This window comes from Carcharodon carcharias, chromosome 22 (assembly GCF_017639515.1).
Source record: "Carcharodon carcharias isolate sCarCar2 chromosome 22, sCarCar2.pri, whole genome shotgun sequence".
Classification (NCBI taxonomy): Eukaryota; Metazoa; Chordata; class Chondrichthyes; order Lamniformes; family Lamnidae; genus Carcharodon; species Carcharodon carcharias.
The window spans coordinates 46674924-46693349 of NC_054488.1; the positions used below are offsets into that span (position 1 = coordinate 46674924).

Genomic DNA, 18426 nt, shown 5'->3' on the forward strand with positions numbered 1-18426 from the left:
ATCACCTCCTGGTACACAAATTTGGATTAAAAACCTTGACATTTCAGAACATTTTGCAGGTCAATCCAACACTTCTGTGTGGTTTGTTTTACCTTTACTACATTCTCATTGCCTTGTAATTAGAGAAGAGATAAGAATGCTTATAGGTGTCACAAAGATTTAAGGGATGGTTCTTGTGAACCTTAAGTGGTCAAAGAGCAAGCCTTGTTGGAAAATCCTACCTGCTTTTAAAACTGCATACTGTCCTGATGAATTATTGAACATTGAAAATGTAACAATTAAAGAATTCCAACACAGAATTAATGTATTTGTACTAATTAACATGAAAAACACAAGATACAGCAAAAGTTCTTTTTAATTAGGTGTAACAGTCAGGTCACAAACAGCACTCAGGCAAGTGCAATCAGTTTTCCTAACAAGATGCTTACTGCACCAACCCAAAAGAGAGAAAGTGAATGCTAGAATGTTCTTGTCAGAAACAGAGCAAGTTGACACTTTTGAGTGCCCAACCATTCTATTTTGGTTCTCTATTAATTACAGAAATATTTCAAAATTCAAATTGAGATATTGATTCATAGTAGCAAAATAAATAAATCTGTACAGATTAGTACTACACAGTAAACTGCTCAAACGATTCCATCAGGAAAAAATAGAAACTTGGCAGTAGAGGTAGCACTTGACTTAAAGATGTAACCTTTTTAAAATAATTATTATAAAGTATAATAAGTCACCGTTTAAAGTATAGGTTTAATCGGTGACTTGCCCGATAATTAGCTTGGTTATTGTCTTCTCAAAATTCTTTATTGGTACAAAATAGTTTGGAAGCCAGCTTCACTCAGAGAAGAATGTTTCAGCTCAGCTGGTTACATTTTGTAACAATCTGTATTGCGAATCTCCAAGTGAGGGATGGGACAAGCCAGTTAATACATGCTCTTTGTGATTTGTTAAAAATGGGTTTAATTTGGAGCCGCAGCTATCGTTTCAACATGCACACTGCGCTGTACCTTTCAAATCAGTGATTTTGGTTTGGAGTCTTTGAAATGAAGATGAAGAAAATGGATAAGCCCAGCTCATCCATGATTAATCCATGCCTATGTAATGCTGCAGGCAACACACACACCTTGTCATGATGAGTGCAAGACGAAATGCTTTGACAACATGTCTTTTGACTAGTGATGTTCAAATTTTGTAATATCAAACAACTATTTAATGTGTATGTCAATTTTACTCTAAAATTTAAATTTAACTGTTTATTTTGTCACAGCAGCCGAATACTACAGTAATAAGAGTACTCCAAACATCTGAACATCGCTATTACTGCAATATTAATGTTTGTCACAGTTTATGAGCTGCATGTTGAAAATTAAGAATCACAAAGCACTTGCACATTAAACCAATCAGCATTAAGCTTTGTTCTGTAGTTCAGAAGGTCTATAAAATAAAAGCTTATTTCCCAAATGAAACTTGAATAATTTTAGGTTATGTACAATTCTTCCTTTTCTTTTATTTTTAAGAGATTCCAAAGTGAACTTATCCCCTGGAGGAGCAGCTTCTCTTCTGGAAATGTCCCCATGGGCATTCAGAAGCCTGTTTAAAGATTCTACCTCAGCACAATTCCCATATGACCAAAATTGATGGACATTGTTTCTTTGTTGTAGATCATTTCCTATGTCTGGGAACAGGTCTAGGCATTTTCTACAAGGTGGTATGGGAGTATGTAGTTGATGTTTACCATTGGCTATGTGCACTTCTCTTGGTCTGTTGAGATTATCCCTCATTGGGTAAGCAATAGAATGCACCTGAGGGCGCAACACCAAAGCCCGTGGGTGACCTTCTAAAGCCATACATACTGCCAGGCTAATGTCTTCATTCCATGTGTGGTAGCACAATATGTCTATCATGAGTTCTTTCTGATGTTTTCCAAAGCATGAAACTGAGGCACCAAAATAATTGTCAGTTTTTGTATTGCTGTCCAAGTCCTGGAAGAAACAGCAGCTGATAACTCTTGATACAAAACAAAGGCCATTCCCACACCTACTGCCTTCTTGACTATTTTGTTCCACAGTCATATTCTTATTTAGTTTCGACAGCAAATCTAAAATTCTTTCAGTATTGTCTGATTCCTCGTAGTCAACCACCTGAGAAATGAAAAGGAAATTCTTAGCTTGCAATAATCTCAAAACATCTGTTCCCAATATTAGTGGGGAAACACTTAACATGTTTATCTCACATTCACCTGAACACTAGTTTAAATTAGTTTATTTGAAATAGGTTAGAACCTCCTCTCTGAATGCAGTAGAGAGCATTCATGGGGTTACTATAGCAAACTAATTTCTAGGCTAACATCACGGTAGTTCAACAGAAGCATTGTTGAGTGATTAATGAAATAATCATTTTTCATGATTTTAGTGTCCATGAAAACTTTGGATGTTTGCACTGGAGTTTCACAGATGCCCAATGCGTGCCTAGTTATGTTGCTAAGTAAGCTTCCACTACTCTGCACCACTGATGAGCCCTGACCTAAGAGGATCGCTCTACTTCTCTTCACATTAATGTGATATTTCCATGATTGGCTGATTGAATCAAACAACATGTTCCTTAGGCTGTTCATACTTGGCAGAGTGCAAACTAATCTCAATCAGCCTCCGCTTGCAAAATCCAAACAAAACATCCCGTTAACTTTCAGTGCCAGAGGGGTTGATTGTTAGTCATTAATACTTATCACATAGCTAAGAGGATACCTTCGCTTGTAATAACTATCACATTGTTAAAAGATTTCTTACACTAGAATTAACTTACTGCGATGATTTTAATGGGTAATTGATATCAAAATACATCAAGGTGCCAAGAAAAAAAGGGAGGTTAAGGCGAGGTGTGGTTTTTGCTAAACTAATAGCATAATAGGGGAATTGAGACAGCAACTTTTGGATATGCACATTTATTTGCTCATCTGATCTTTGCCTGAAGTTGTAGCATTTACCCATAAATAACAATGAGTACCACTGAATGTTATTTTCACAAGAAATTCTGGCCAATTGTGTTTCACATTAGCTATGAACATAAAAGCTCAGTAGCCTCACTCAACATGCATATCAGATCATGTACTCTATTTGGTACATCATTATTCCTTGCCGGTACCTTGCAATAGGATTATCTCTCACTTTAAAAGATATCCAGCACACATCCAGACAGTTTCATTTTTTTCTCTACCAAATTACTTTGTGTCACTAGTGTTGGTCTGTGATCTGAACCAAGGGCTGGTCACAATGCAATCAGAACAGTAGTACGAAGAAAATACTTCACCCACTTACTATGTCATCGAACGTGATAAAAATCTGCTAAGAACATTTTGCAATTGGGGGAGGGGCGGTCTGATGTCTGGGGGTGGAGCGGTCTGAGGTCTGGGGGTGGGGCGCTGTTCAGAGGTCGGGGTGAGCGGGTTGGGGGGCTGGAAGTTGGGTTGGGGAGGCAGGGGAGTCTGTAGGTGGCGGGGGGGGCGGGGGGGGGGGGGGGGGGGGGGGGGTGGTGGGTGGGGTGGAGGGCCAGTCGGGGGTGGGCTGGAGATTGGGGAAGGGGCCAGAGGTTGGGGGCTTCTGGAGGTCGGGGTGGGGGAGAGGTTTGGGCGTTCAGAGGTCAGTGGGGGGCAGGGTGTGTGTGTCCAAGGTCAGGGTGGCGTGTCCGAGGTGGCGGGTTGGGGAGCGGAATCTGAGGTCAGGTGGGGGGTTCCAAGGTTGGGGGGGATGGGGTGTTGCTGGTGGTGGGGGTGTGGGGCCAGGGGGTGGGGAGAGTCCTCCCGTGTGATCGGTCTGGGTCTTTATGATAGTTACCCAGAAGTTAGGAGAGATTTTAATTCTTCTACTTCTGGGTAACTATTGGTATAACCCCAGCCGAGCCATCGAAGCTTGCAATTTAAATTTGAGTAAAGGGAAGACCTTTTAGAACAGAGATGAGGAGAAACCTCTTTAGCCAGAGAGTGGTGAATCTATGGAATTCATTGCCACAGAAGGCTGTGGAGGCCAGGTTGTTGAGTGTATTTAAGATTGAGATAGACAGGCTCTTGATTGGTAAAGGGATCAAAGGTTATGGGGAGAATGGGGGAGAATGGGGTTGAGAAACTTATCAGCCATGATTGAATGGCAGAGCAGACTCGATGGGCTGACTGGCCTAATTTCTGCTCCTATGTCTTATGGTCTTATAAACTGCATTTTCAGATGGTTCCCAGTGCAGCACAATTTTCCAGAGGAAGTGTGCACTTCTGGACAATTGCCGTGCAAACCCTTGCCTGGGAACTTGCCAGAGGGATTCCCCAGCGCTTCTTTGGGGTGGCTCCCAAATCCGACACTGGGGAGCGTGGAAGTTACATGCCAGTAAATGCACGGGTTGGTGTCACTTTTACTCACTATTTCAAGTAGAATTGTGTAAGGTGGTCGAGTTGGAAGATGCGTTTTGTACTGTTCAAACACATCTGGAAGCTTGCAAGACCAGAGTTCCAATGATTCTTCCAATATGTCTTTTGGTTCAAAATCAGGGTCATTGATTTGACAAAAAAACAGAATAGTATGCAGTATCTGCAAAATTAAGGATGACAAATTTCAGTCAGGACAAGCAACTCTTTGGGTTCTGTTATAAGACAAGATGAGGTTGGAGCACAGAACTGTATTTTAGTTCTGCAATAGGTGCAAGAAATGTTGGGAGAAACTGTGCTAAAAAACTAAATTGTCCAACTCTCGTCAAGGTTAAAAATACAATAATGCAAGTCCAAATTTCATGTACGTGCAAAGTAAAATTTTCTGAGATTTACAGGCAATGAAAATATATCAACAAAAGTTATAATGATTTAAAATTCTGACCAATGAAAATTACACTGAAATCAATGAAAATGTCCAAATAGGATCTATTGTTTTGGCTTAAATTCAAGCACATTTTTGATGAGTAAACTGCTAATTTGGAAGAAGTACAGAAAATAACCAGCAAAATACTTTTTCAGTGCTAATTAGTACAATGTCAGTTATGCAGTGCTAATAAACACAGGAGCTTTATCCTTCTAAACTTTACTATTGTGACTATAAAACAAGAACAAAACCTCTTTTATGTATTGTTTCCCTCTGTCCCCAGACAACTTCCTGTCTCGAACAGCACACTGAATGAATTTCACAGCTATTTTTATAAACTGGCTTGCGCTTTTCAGAGAGATCTGTGTCCCTGTGAAGTTTTTTTCCATAAAGTTATTACGTTCAATTCTGATGAAAGAGAAAACACAGAACTCTGCATCATTCAACAGGAAAAAGTTGCATGGGTAACACTATTTTATTAAGGAATACACTGAATACATTACTTCATAGTAATCAACTGTAATCATCACTTATTTACCTCATAGTCCACCCTTCATTGTGGGCATCAGCATGCATAAACAATATGGTGCACATTGATTGTAGAAGCTGGGTTGTTCTCCTTGGAGAAGAGAAGTTTAGGAGGAAATTTGATAGAAGTGCTCAAAGTCATGAGGATTCTGGACAGATTAAATAGGGAGAAACTGTTCCTATTGGTGGAAGGGTCAAGAACCAGAAGGCACCAATTTAAGGTGATTGGCAAAAGAAACAACAGCCACATGAAGAAAAACATTTTACGCAGCGAGGGGTTAGGATCAGGAATGCCCTGTCCGAGAGTGTGGTGGAGACAGATTGTGAGGAAGGGCGGGGAAGTGGGCTATCTGAGTTGCTCTTACAGAGAACTGGCACAGACATGATGGGCTAAATGGCCTCCTTCTATGCTGCAACCATTCTACAATATCTACCATGACAAATCAGACTCAAAATAGAATAAAACTACTCCTGTTTCTTCTGCAGTGTATGTTACTAAAATAAAACAAACAACTGCAAGAAATTTCAAGGCTGTAATTTTATTTTGAGGGTTCTGATGGCATTAATTAGCTATATTACGTTTGGTCTTGTATTCTATCTGATTTCCTGGCTTGCTAAGTTTCCATTTTTACCTGCAGACTCTTGGACTATTGTGTGATTGCCCAAGGAGCCAAAACATACAAAACAATATTTACTATAGCCTGCAAATTAACATCAGGAAGAGCAGCCTTCAATAACAGACCAGAAAAGATTGTCAAAGGTGCAATCAGTGTAAAGGAACATATATAGCAGCCTGTTTTAGAAGAAGACCACCTTTATCACTAACGAGGAAGGGATGTCAACTTGCAAAATGCAATATTTTTGTGATATGATGACCTGTTTTGGAATAATTTGCATTATCAAATCAGGTTTGGCAAGTTTGACCACCCCAAACAATACTTTTGCATTACCATTTAAAACATTCACCACAGCACTGTGTTATAGCAGATATTATAAATTAATCTGTTTACACTGAAAACTGGAAAATCAAACAGATATAAATAGTGAACCATCTCACCTTCTCTCTTCAGCTAACACCGGGACTAGGAAGATAAAACAGATTGTATTAGTGATCAATATTCCATGAGTTTACTCTGAGTAATTTCTACCAACATATCAAATGTATTCATTTTAAACCTGGATCTAATAAGTTTTACTGATAAATGCTATTCATTGGTGTCCTTGTAGCATTAACATTCAATCTAAAACATGATAGATACACAAACATTCCTTACAACTAAGAACGAAATTTCAATACAGAAATTATAACATGTGATATTCACCTTGTGATGCTCCACCCATGCCAAGAAAATGAAACAAAGAATCCTCAATGTTGCATCAAGTGAGATTGAATGTTCATAAAAATGATGTCCAAGAGCAACATTTGTCAAAAGACGACCACCCTCTGGGGAGGGGGAGGCAGTGGCATAATGGTATCGTCGCTAGACTAGTAATCCAGAGATCTAGGTTAATTCTCTGGGGACCTGGGTTTGAATCCTGCCACAGCAGATGGTGAAATTGCAGATGGTGAAATTTGAATTAAATAAAAATCTGCATGAAACCATTGCTGACTGTCATAAATATCACTCTGGTTTACTAATGTCCTTTATGTGACTCCAGGTCATGTGGTCATAAATGCTTCTGAACAGAGTCAGGGGGGTGGGCAATAAGTACTGGCCTAGGCAGTATAAATGAATAATAATTTTTAAAAATCACAGATATTCAATAATAAACTCTGTGAGGTAGGATAGAGCTCGCAGGGCAGACAATGTCAGTGCTTCCTATCCCATCATGGAATCTGTGATGGAGCCTGCCAAATAGTGCTTGATACAGCCAGCTGATTCCTGGTTAGCCATATGATGGAATGGAAGTTGGAGCCTCTCCCATCATTAGCCATAGTTCTAGACTATAACATGCATGTTGGAACAACAAATCAGCCAGCTGAGAATGAATAATATTGGAGTGGCAGGCATGATGTTAACATGTGACTGTCCAGTTAAATGCATTTATGTTACAAGGCCACTCTTGTCATTTTGAATTTATTTGCATTATATTATGGCAGGCACTTTGTTCATGATTTATTAGCAAGGTATTGGGTATCGGTCAGATATATATTAGAAAGTAGAATTTTAGTTGTTTCTAAGATGTCTTGTGTAATAGAATAGTTCTGACAACTCACAATTATATGGAGTCTTTAACATGAAAAAACATACCAAGATGCTTCACAGAAATGTGTGGAAAGGGATGCCAAGTTAGGAGGAGAGATTAGGATGTATAATCGAAAACCTGGTCAAAGACACGGGGTTTTAAGCAGAGTCTTAAATGAGAAGAGGTGGGTGAAGAGGTTTAGGGAATGAATCACAAACAATTGGGCCTGGGTGGCTGAAAGCACAGCTGCCAATACTGGGGCAAATGGAGGAAAAGGATGAACAAGAGGCCAGAGTCAAAGGAACAGAGATTTTGAGGGAATGGGGATGCAGGGCAGGAGAAGGTTACACTGATAGGGAGGGGTGAGAGAATGGAGAGATTTAAACATAAGGATAATATTACATTTGAGTCAGTGTAGGTCAGCAAGGATACAAGTGATGGTGAGGAGGGCCTTCTGAAGGACAGAATACAAGCAACAGAGCTTTGATTGAGCTGGATTGTCTGGTTTCCAAGTATATCTGAGTAAATGCTGGAGAATGGCAGGAAAGGTTTACTTTCTGCTAACTACTGTGATAAATCAAATTGATCCATCAAATTAAAGTGCTAGTATATAAATATATACATATACAGCAGTACCTTCATTTGCAGAACGGTAAAATCCATCCACATTGCTGACTTTTTCATGGTACCAATGGCAGTTTGCCCGCTTACAGCAATCATTTAGATTCTCTTGGTCGCATAAGAAGTACCTTTTCAGGGTCTGTGGACATACAATCATTTATTATTTCATACTAGCCCTCCCCTAGAAACAAATCCAATTACCAAGTAAGTAACTTCATGATTTATCTCACTTTCATGCCCATGTGTGCTGGTATCAGTATTTACTGACACAAATTGTACATTTGCTATTTCTTCCTCTTAGCAACCGTACAACAACCGCTCTTTGGCATCATTAACATCTTTTTTATTCATTCATGGGATGTGGGTGTCGCTGGCTGGGCCAGCATTTATTGCCCATCCTTAATCACCCTTGAGAAGGTGATGCTGAGCTGCCTTCTTGAACTGCTGCAGCCCATGTTGTGTAGGTACACTCACAGTGCTGTTAGGGAGGGAATTCCGGGGTTTTGACCCAGTGACAGTTAAGGAACGGCGAGATATTTCCAAGTCAGGATGGTGAGTGGCTTGCAGGGGAATATTCATGTGGTGGTGTTCCTACGTATCTGCTGCTCTTGTCCTAATAGATGGTAGTGGTTGTGGGTTTGGAAGGTGCAGTCTAAGGAGGCCTGGTGAATTCCTGCACCGCATCTTGTAGATGGCACACACTGCTGCCACTGTGCATCGGTGGCGGAGGGAGTGAATGTTTGTGGATGTGGTGCCAATCAAGCAGGCTGCACTTGTCCTGGATGGTGTCAAGCTTCTTAAGTGTTGTTGGAGCTACACTCATCCAGGCAAGTGGAGAGCATTCCCTCATATTCCTAACTTGTGCCTTGCAGACATTGGACAGGCTTGGGGAGTCAGGAGGTGAGTTATTCGCTACAGGATTCCCAGCCATTGACCTGCTCTTGTAGCCAGAGTATTTATATGGCTATAAAAACAAAAACAAAAAAACTGCGGATGCTGGAAATCCAAAACAAAAACAGAATTACCTGGAAAAACTCAGCAGGTCTGGCAGCACCGGCGGAGAAGAAAAGAGTTGACGTTTCGAGTCCTCATGACCCTTCGACAGAACTTGAGTTCGAGTCCAAGAAAGAGTTGAAATATAAGCTGGTTTAAGGTGTGTGGGGTGGGGGGGAGGGCGGGGGGAGAGAGAGAGAGAGAAAAGTGGAGGGGGTTGGTGTGGTTGTAGGGACAAACAAGCAGTGATAGAAGCAGATCATCAAGAGGTGTCACAAACAACAGAACAAAAGAACACATAGGTGCTAAAGTTGGTGATATTATCTAAACGAATGTGCTAATTAAGAATGGATGGTAGGGCACTCAAGGTATAGCTCTAGTGGGGGTGGGGAGAGCATAAAAGATTTAAAAATATTTAAAAATAATGGAAATAGGTGGGAAAAGAAAAATCTATACAATTTATTGGAAAAAAACAAAAGGAAGGGGCAAACAGAAAGGGGGTGGGGATGGGGGAGAGAGCTCAAGACCTAAAGTTGTTGAATTCAATATTCAGTCTGGAAGGCTGTAAAGTGCCTAGTCGGAAGATGAGGTGTTGTTCCTCCAGTTTGTGTTGGGCTTCACTGGAACAACGCAGCAAGCCAAGGACAGACATGTGGGCAAGAGAGCAGGGTGGAGTGTTAAAATGGCAAGCGACAGGGAGGTTTGGGTCATTCTTGCGGACAGGCCGCAGGTGTTCTGCAAAGCGGTCGCCCAGTTTACGTTTGGTCTCTCCAATGTAGAGGAGACCACATTGGGAGCAACGAATGCTGTAGACTAAGTTGGGGGAAATGCAAGTGAAATGCTGCTTCACTTGAAAGGAGTGTTTGGGCCCTTGGACGGTGAGGAGAGAGGAAGAGAAAGGGCAAGTGTTGCATCTTTTGCATGGGCATGGGGTGGTGCCATAGGAGGGGGTTGAGGTGTAGGGGGTGATGGAGGAGTGGACCAGGGTGTCCCGGAGGGAGCGATCCCTACGGAATGCCGATAGGGGGGTTGAAGGGAAGATGTGTTTGGTGGTGGCATCATGCTGGAGTTGGCGGAAATGGCGGAGGATGATCCTTTGAATGCGGAGGCTGGTGGGGTGATAAGTGAGGAAAAGGGGGACCCTATCATGTTTCTGGGAGGGAGGATAGGAGAAGGCATGAGGGCAGATGCGCGGGAGATGGGCCAGACACGGTTGAGGGCCCTGTCAACGACCATGGGTGGAAAACCTCGGTTAAGGAAGAAGGAGGATATGTTAGAGGAACTGTTTTTGAAGGTAGCATCATCGGAACAGATGCAACGGAGGCGAAGGAACTGAGAGAATGGGATGGAGTCCTTACAGGAAGCGGGGTGTGAGGAGCTGTAGTCGAGGTAGCTGTGGGAGTCGGTGGGTTTGTAATGGATATTGGTGGACAGTCTATCACCAGAGATTGAGACAGAGAGATCAAGGAAGGGAAGGGAAGTGTCAGAGATGGACCACGTGAAAATGATGGAGGGGTGGAGATTGGAAGCAAAATTAATAAATTTTTCCAAGTCCCAACGAGAGCATGAAGCAGCACCGAAGTAATCATCGATGTACAGGAGAAAGAGTTGTGGAAGGGGGCCGGAGTAGGACTGGAACAAGGAATGTTCCACATACCCCATAAAGAGACAGGCATAGCTGGGGCCCATGCGGGTACCCATAGCCACACCTTTTATTTGGAGCAAGTGAGAGGAGTTGAAGGAGAAATTGTTCAGTGTGAGAACAAGTTCAGCCAGACGGAGGAGAGTAGTGGTGGATGGGGATTGTTCGGGCATCTGTTCGAGGAAGAAGCTAAGGGCCCTCAGACCATCCTGGTGGGGGATGGAGGTGTAGAGCGATTGGACGTCCATGGTGAAGAGGAAGCGGTTGGGGCCAGGGAACTGGCCCACCTATTTCCATTATTTTTAAATATTTTTAAATCTTTTATGCTCTCCCCACCCCCACTAGAGCTATACCTTGAGTGCCCTACCATCCATTCTTAATTAGCACATTCGTTTAGATAATATCACCAACTTTAACACCTATGTGCTCTTTTGTTCTGTTGTTTGTGACATCTTTTGATGATCTGCTTCTATCACTGCTTGTTTGTCCCTACAACCACACCAACCCCCTCCACTTCTCTCTCTCTCTCCCCCCAACACACCTTAAACCAGCTTATATTTCAACTCTTTCTTGGACTCGAACTCAAGTTCTGTCGAAGGGTCATGAGGACTCGAAACGTCAACTCTTTTCTTCTCCGTCGATGCTGCCAGACCTGCTGAGTTTTTCCAGGTAATTCTGTTTTTATTTATATGGCTAGTCCAGTTCAGTTTCTGGTCAATATTAACCCCCAGGTTTCCACTTTGACTTAGGATAGTATTTCACCTATTGATCCCCACTACATGTGCCTACCACTGGCTCATCCTCAAGCAGCGTGTAAAATTCACAGGCTCCGCATTCATAAGTTTAATGTTCTTTTTTCATGAAATTAATTTTGGTGCTGTTTTATTCATTCATGGGATGTGAGCATCCCTGGATAGGCCAGCGTTGTTTGCCCATCCCTAATGGTCCTGGAGAAGATGGTGGTGTCTTCTTGGATCTCTGCAGTCTATGTACACCCAAAGTGCTGTTAGAGAAGGAATTCCAGGGGCAGAATTTTCAGGTCGGTGAGCAGGGTTGAGGCCCACTCGCTGACGTGTAAAATGACACGCGGTGATGTCAGGCGGGCGTCCCAACATCACAGTGCGTCATTTAGGTTTTCAGTTTGGCTGGCGCACAGCCGAGCCGGTTGCGCGCCTGCCAAACTGTCAAAGGCCTATGAAGGCCATTTAAACACTAATTTAACCAATAAACCGAGCTGCCCGTCCAACTTTAAGGTTGGCAGAGGGGCAGGCGAAGAGCCCAGGCGGCCTTCACATTTTTCATGGAACCTCATCCACGAGCGGGATGAGGTTTCTTAAAGTTTTTATTAATTAAATAAAAAATTTTCCCTAAATAGAAAAACATGTCACATGATGGGACATGGTTAAATAAATTTTTAATCCATTTATTTAATAAGCTCAATAGTGATTCAATCTCCCTGAGGCAGCTCTGTGCCTTAGGGAGATTGAAGCACTCTTTCGCATGCAGGCGCGAAAGAGCACTGGCCCCGACTCTCTCTCCTCCCCCCGCCCGCACAGGTAGCGCTGAGCGCTACAGTTTGCTTCTTATTAGTTGGCCCACCCGTGTAAAACGGCAACGCGGAGCCAGTCGAGGGCGGTGATCGGCTCTGCAACCGCCCCCGCCCACTCCCACCCAGCCCGCCCGCCGGCTGAAAAATTCAGGCCTTGGTCAAAGTTTGAAGGTGCATCATAAAAGAGGAAGGAGAGGTAGCATGGCAGAGGTATAGGGACAGAATTGCAGAGCTTAGCTCTTGGTAGCTGAAGGTGCCAATGATGGAAGGTCTAAAATGGAGGCCCAAAATAAATCATCTTTAAAAAGAGCACAGGATCAAATTGTATATAGATTTTAACAAAAAAAAAATCATGCTGTACCTCTCGATTTAAATGTTTTTGGGGGCAGGAATAGTTTTTGCACCCATTTTGCTCATGCCACACTTGACAGACATCTTGTGATGACTTGCAGCTCTCTCTATGTAGAAATCGACATTGCTCCTGTCAAATCACATACATGAAGTTTAAGATTAAACACTGAAACATGAAAACAATACTTCCAGGTGAAAAATCTGCTTCATATGTACCCTGTTTAATAGGAAGTGGTATAAAGCAAATTTAATTTGAACATTTTTAATTACATATTTATTTTTCAGCTTCCAAAATGAACAGGCATTTTTTCAACGGGTACACAACCATACACTATGTATATTGAATATTATAGCACAGAATCTGAGAAATGTACAGAATATTAAACAATTCTTAATTTACAGAGCACATAAATTATTTGGATTCACAGAAGTACATGGTTAAGTCGTTCTAGTCACTGAGTTATAAAATAAGAGAATTTTTTAAAGCAACGAATGGTTAGGATTTGGAATGCAGTCTGATAGGGTGGTGGATGCAAATTCTGTAGTCACCTTCAAAATGAACTGGATAAATACTTGAACGAGGGAAAAAAATGGGTTTATTCAAAAACAAAGGGGGTTAATGTGTTGGAGCCAGAGATGATGGAATCACAGAACAATACAGCATAGAAGGTCATCTGGCTCTTTGAAGTCCGGAGTGCTCCAGTCCCATATTATGTGGTTGACTATTCATGGATTCCCATGTATTCTAGTAAACTCCTGCAGTTGTAAATAATTGTTAAAAGATCAGTGATGCCATTGTGTGAACAGCATCACTGAACATAACGCAGTGGCTCGAATCAAAGGCCCACTGCTCCTTTTCAGGGTATAGGAATGGGCAACAGGCAGGGTCTTGCCAGCATTTCCTTTATAAAAACAAATTTTAAAAAATCAAAGATACACTCAGTGAAAGTTTCAACATACTAAAGAAATATTCAGGTAATTTAAATCAACAAAGAGCTGAATAAAACTTACTTCCTCACAGTGAGTCTGGTATTGAAAGAAAAAACAGTCAATGTCTTCTGGTTGGTAATCATTTTTCTGTAGTAAAAATATATATGATCAGTGGGAGAAATATCAAAAGCACCTCAGTCCATAGCGCTCACTAATCATTTAAAGCTCTCTTTGGATTTAATCCCATTGATGTTGTGTCATTTTCCTAGGTTTCTTGCTATATTAAAATGGCGCTCCTGGGCCCACTAACAGCATTATCATTGTTAATCTGTGCTGGAAATAACTAGTGGGATTTTCAGGGAAGTCCAGCATCCCACAGTCCCATCTCCAAATGCAAAGTGTTAGAATTTAAAAGGAAGGGAATTCTGCTGCAGTGATACAAATTCCTAGTTCGACCATATCTGGCATACTGCATACTTGGGCACCTCACCTTGGAAAAGTTATACTACCTTGGAAGGATCGCACCACGGACTCACCAGGATGCTACCAGGACTCCAAGGGTTACATTCTGAGGAGAGATTATACAAACTAGGCTTGTCTTCACTGGAACATAGAAGGTTAAGTGGTGATCTGATTGAGTTTTCTTGGATTTTGGAATGAAAAAAGATGTGCACTTTATGTAGCACCTTTCATGACCTCAGAACAAGCTAAAGTACTTTCCAGTCAATGCAGCCCCTTTATTAATGCATTAAATATTGCTGCCAATTTGCACACAGCAGGCTCCCACAACAGCAATGTGATGTTGATGGAGGGATAAACATTGTAACACACCAAGATGACCCTGCTCTTCTTCAATATAACGTATGGGATCTTTTACTTCTAACAGACAGAATAATCATGGCATTGTCTTAACAACTCATTTGAAAGAGATTATCATTGACAGGGCAGCACTGGAGTGGCAGCCTGGATTTTTGTAATCAAGTTTGGAGTAGGGATTTGAGCCTACAACTCTCTGACTCAGAGGTAAGAGTGTCATAGTACAGATAGGGAAGAGAAAAGCTTTTTTCCACTGATGGGTGACTCCAGTAAATGGCCATGCTAGGCAGACTAGGACTATCTCAGGTTTAAAACTGGCCCTAGAAACCTGGAGGTAGGGAGGGAGAAACCCTTGCTTCCGATTGTCATCTAAGTGATCCATGTGTGTGCACGTTGTGTGAAGTGCAGTGATTGACTATTCTGCTGTTAACTGGGCCACACCAAGGAAGGTGCATTCATGATGCAGCCAAACAGGTCGAGTATCCTCCCAACACACAGCAATGCAGGCGGTAAGAATGGGAGAGATTCTCGGTCAGCCATCTGACGGGAAGAAAATTGGAGCTGTTCCCATGACTATCCGTAGCTCCATTCTACAACATGCATGTAAAAGCGTGTTGCCACACAGACACCTTGGGAAGCTGGCTGGCTCAGTTGGCTGGATGGCCTGTGTGGATCAGATCAGTACCAACAGCACGGGATTTGATCCCCTTCCTGGCTGGGGTGGGTTTGGGGCCTGTCTCCTTGCCCTCCCCAACCCATGGTGGAGATCACGGTGCTGTGGGTTGGGTTGGCTGAAGGTGGGTTGCCTTCAAGCTGAGAACTGAAGATGAATTTGGCCAACATACCAGAGGTTACCTGGCGAGCATAGAACCACGACCTAGCACCATGAGGAAAGGAAGTTAGCAAAAACATATCTGAAAGTAAAGATTATTTAAAAAGAATGAGAATTACTTAGGCCACAGGCAGAAAGAGCATTTTTAACTGGAAATTGCATCACCGAATGTCCACGCTGCTACTAACCCAGGAGGAAAAAACAGAAAAAAACTGGGAAATAAGATTACTGGTCCGAATTGGTCTTGTATACCTTAAAATGGAACACCAGTAAAACTGGGAAATAAGAATAAAGGTAAAATACTACGGATGCTGGAAATCTGAAACAAGAACAGAAAATGCTGGTAAATCTCAGCAGGTCTGGCAGAATCTGCAGAGATTCAGAGTTAACGTTTGGAGTCCAAGGGACTGGAAACGTTAACTCTGTTTCTCTCTCGACAGATGCTGTCAGACCTGCTGTGGGAAATAAAAATATTGGTCTGAACTTGTAGACCTTAAAATGGAACACCAGTAAAAACTGGGAAATACCAGTACTGGTCCGAACTGGGTTTTTTTTTCCTTCTGAAATGACAAATTTACAGGCCAAGTTTACAGGTTTATTTTTGCATTCATTTGTGAAGCAAAACAATTATTTGTTATGAGAGCCCCAGAAGCTTACCTCGGCCATTTTGTCTTAAACAGGCGTTCTTTTTTGGAAGATGGAAGAAGTTAGTGAAGCCCTTTGAAGTTAATTCGCTAAGCTTTGATCGAGTTTTAAAAAAGGATCGCGGCAAAGTCAGCTGTCAAATAAAAACAAACGTTAAAGTCAAATTTACTTGCCTGATGCATAACGAGAAATAATTACTTCACTTTGACAGATTCGTAAAAAATCAGCTGGCGCTGTCATTTCATAAAGATGACATGACAATTGCAACAAGGAGTCGGGTTAGTGCGCGAATAACCCAACAGAAAAGAATTCATCCCGAATTAGCGGATATTTTGTTACCACATTCAGCTAAACATACGTGAACATACAGAATAAATAAAAAGTAATAAAAAAAAACATCGCAACTGAAAAAGGTGCTGAAATTCCAGATCGAAATCTGAGTATGTGCTGTTGTTACCTTTGTTATGCTGAAGCAAATGGACCAGTGTCACAACCAGCCTGCACAATGAACACTTTCCTAAAGAATGGACAAAAGGGATGAAGCCCTCCTTCTCATAGTCACCCACAAAACACGGCGTCAAAATGTGGAAAACGAAACTTATTAAAGTCCCACCCTCTGTGATGACGTCGATCAAATACAGTAAAGGGCAGGGACAAAGCAACATGTTGCATTATGAGAGCCCCAGAAGCTTACCTCGGCCATTTTGCCTTAAACAGGCGTTCTTTTTTGGAAGATGGAAGAAGTTAGTGAAGCCCTTTGAAGTTAATTCGCTAAGCTTTGATCGAGTTTTAAATTGATTTAGTTTTTAATTGATTTAGGTTGCAGAATAACTCAGCTTTGGAATCAAGGCATGATGGCGCATTGAATAAAATACACTTCATCTTTAGTGTTTTTTGTGCAAGTGAATAGAAGTTGGACGCTGAACGTGCGTCAAACAGGCTCACTAAACTTACAGAGTACAGGGGCTAGACGTAGCGTGCAAATCCACATACTTCAACAGTGCACTTAGTGCAGCCAGTAAGAATCTTTTTTTCTATTATACACATTTACAATTCTTACGGTTAACTTAAAGGGCAGTCACGCTGCTGGGACTGCGCCAGCGAAGTCTGAAGCAGATTGAAGAGCAAATATGTCGACAAATCTGAGAACAACAGGACAGTAATCGAGAGGGATTTCAACTACCCTAACATTAACTGGGATAAAATTAGTGTGCAAGTCACAAAGGGAGTAAAATTCGTGAAATGCATTCAGGAGAACCGTTCAATTTGTAGTTAGCAAGCCCAAACAACTGAGAGGGGAGTTCAGGACTTAGTTTCAGGGAATGAAGCTTGGGCAAGTGGAAAGGATTTCAGTACGGGGAACATTTAGGTGAAGTGATCATAATTCAGGTCGATTTAAGGTGGTTATGGCAAAGGAGAATGACAGACAATGAATGTAGGCTCTCAACTGGAGAAAAAGCTAATTTTAGTAAGCTGAAATGCGATTAAGCTGAAGTAGACTGGAAACAGCTAAATGAAGGTAAATTGGTGCCATGTCAGTGGAAGGCAGTTAAAAAGGTCGGCAGGATTCGGAACAAGTATTTTCCCTTAAAGAAAAAGAATGGACGAACAAATCCAGAGCTCCCTGGATGTCAGAGGGTTTAAAGGAGAGGATAAAAAAGGAAGCTTATGACAGATTCTGAAAACTCAATACTGCAGAAAACCCAAAGGAGCATAAAACGTTTACAGGTGAAATTAAAAAGGAAATTAGGAAAGCAGAGAAGGTATGAAAAATATTAGCGAATAAAAGACTTAAAAAGTACCTATAAGGACAGCCTGCGTGTGGAGGCAGAGGACATTGGTATGGTTCTTTCTGAATACTTTGCATTTATTTTCGCAAATGAGACGGATGATACAGTCATTGAAGCCAGGGAGGAGTGTGAAATATTCTATGAAATTTAACATAGTGAGATACTAAGGGATTTAACATCTTTGAAAGTGGATAAATCCACAGGCCTGGACAAAATGTATCCTAAGCAGTTAAGAGAAGCAAGAGATGAAATAGTTGAGGCGCTAACCATCATTTTCCAATCATCCCTAGCTACAGCTGTGGTGTCAAGGGCTGGGGGACAGCTAACATTGGTTAAAAAATTGAGAAAGTGATAGACTGAGTAATTACAGTCTAACCTTGGTGCTGGAAACATTTTGAGGATTAGGATAAATCTTCATTTAGAAGACACAAATTAATCAAAGACAGATTTGTTAAGGGAAGATCATATCTGCCTAACATGATTGAATATATTGACGAGCTAACAAAATGGATCAATGAGGGTAGTGCATTTTGATCTATATGGATTTTGGCAAGGATTTTGATGAAGTCCCATATGGCAGATTTTGTTTATTCATTCATGGGATGTGGGCTTCGCTGGCTGGGCCAGCATTTATTGCCCATCCCTAGTTGCCCTTGAGAAGGTGGTGGTGAGCTACCTTCTTGAACCACTGCAGTCCATGTGGTGTAGGT

At 41.7% G+C, this 18426-nt stretch overlaps 1 protein-coding gene across 5 annotated transcripts; it reads right to left on the minus strand.

The window, feature by feature from the left end:
• Nucleotides 1-337: 337 nt before the first annotated feature.
• LOC121293703 lies at nucleotides 338-16644 on the minus strand. Of its 5 annotated transcripts, XM_041216880.1 has the most exons (10): nucleotides 16384-16543; nucleotides 15939-16059; nucleotides 13715-13780; nucleotides 12714-12833; nucleotides 8184-8307; nucleotides 6418-6442; nucleotides 5371-5451; nucleotides 5084-5240; nucleotides 4401-4568; nucleotides 338-2138 (listed from the first exon to the last, which is right to left on the minus strand). In XM_041216880.1, the coding sequence occupies exons 2-10, from the start codon at nucleotides 15945-15947 to the stop codon at nucleotides 1404-1406; spliced, it is 1485 nt and encodes a 494-aa protein (XP_041072814.1). In that variant the 5' UTR covers nucleotides 15948-16059; nucleotides 16384-16543; the 3' UTR covers nucleotides 338-1403. The 5 variants fall into 5 exon arrangements, with proteins under 5 accessions (XP_041072814.1, XP_041072815.1, XP_041072816.1 ...); XM_041216881.1 differs by lacking the exons at nucleotides 15939-16059; nucleotides 16384-16543 and adding an exon at nucleotides 16621-16644; XM_041216882.1 differs by lacking the exon at nucleotides 13715-13780.
• Between the last annotated feature and the right edge of the window lie 1782 nt (nucleotides 16645-18426).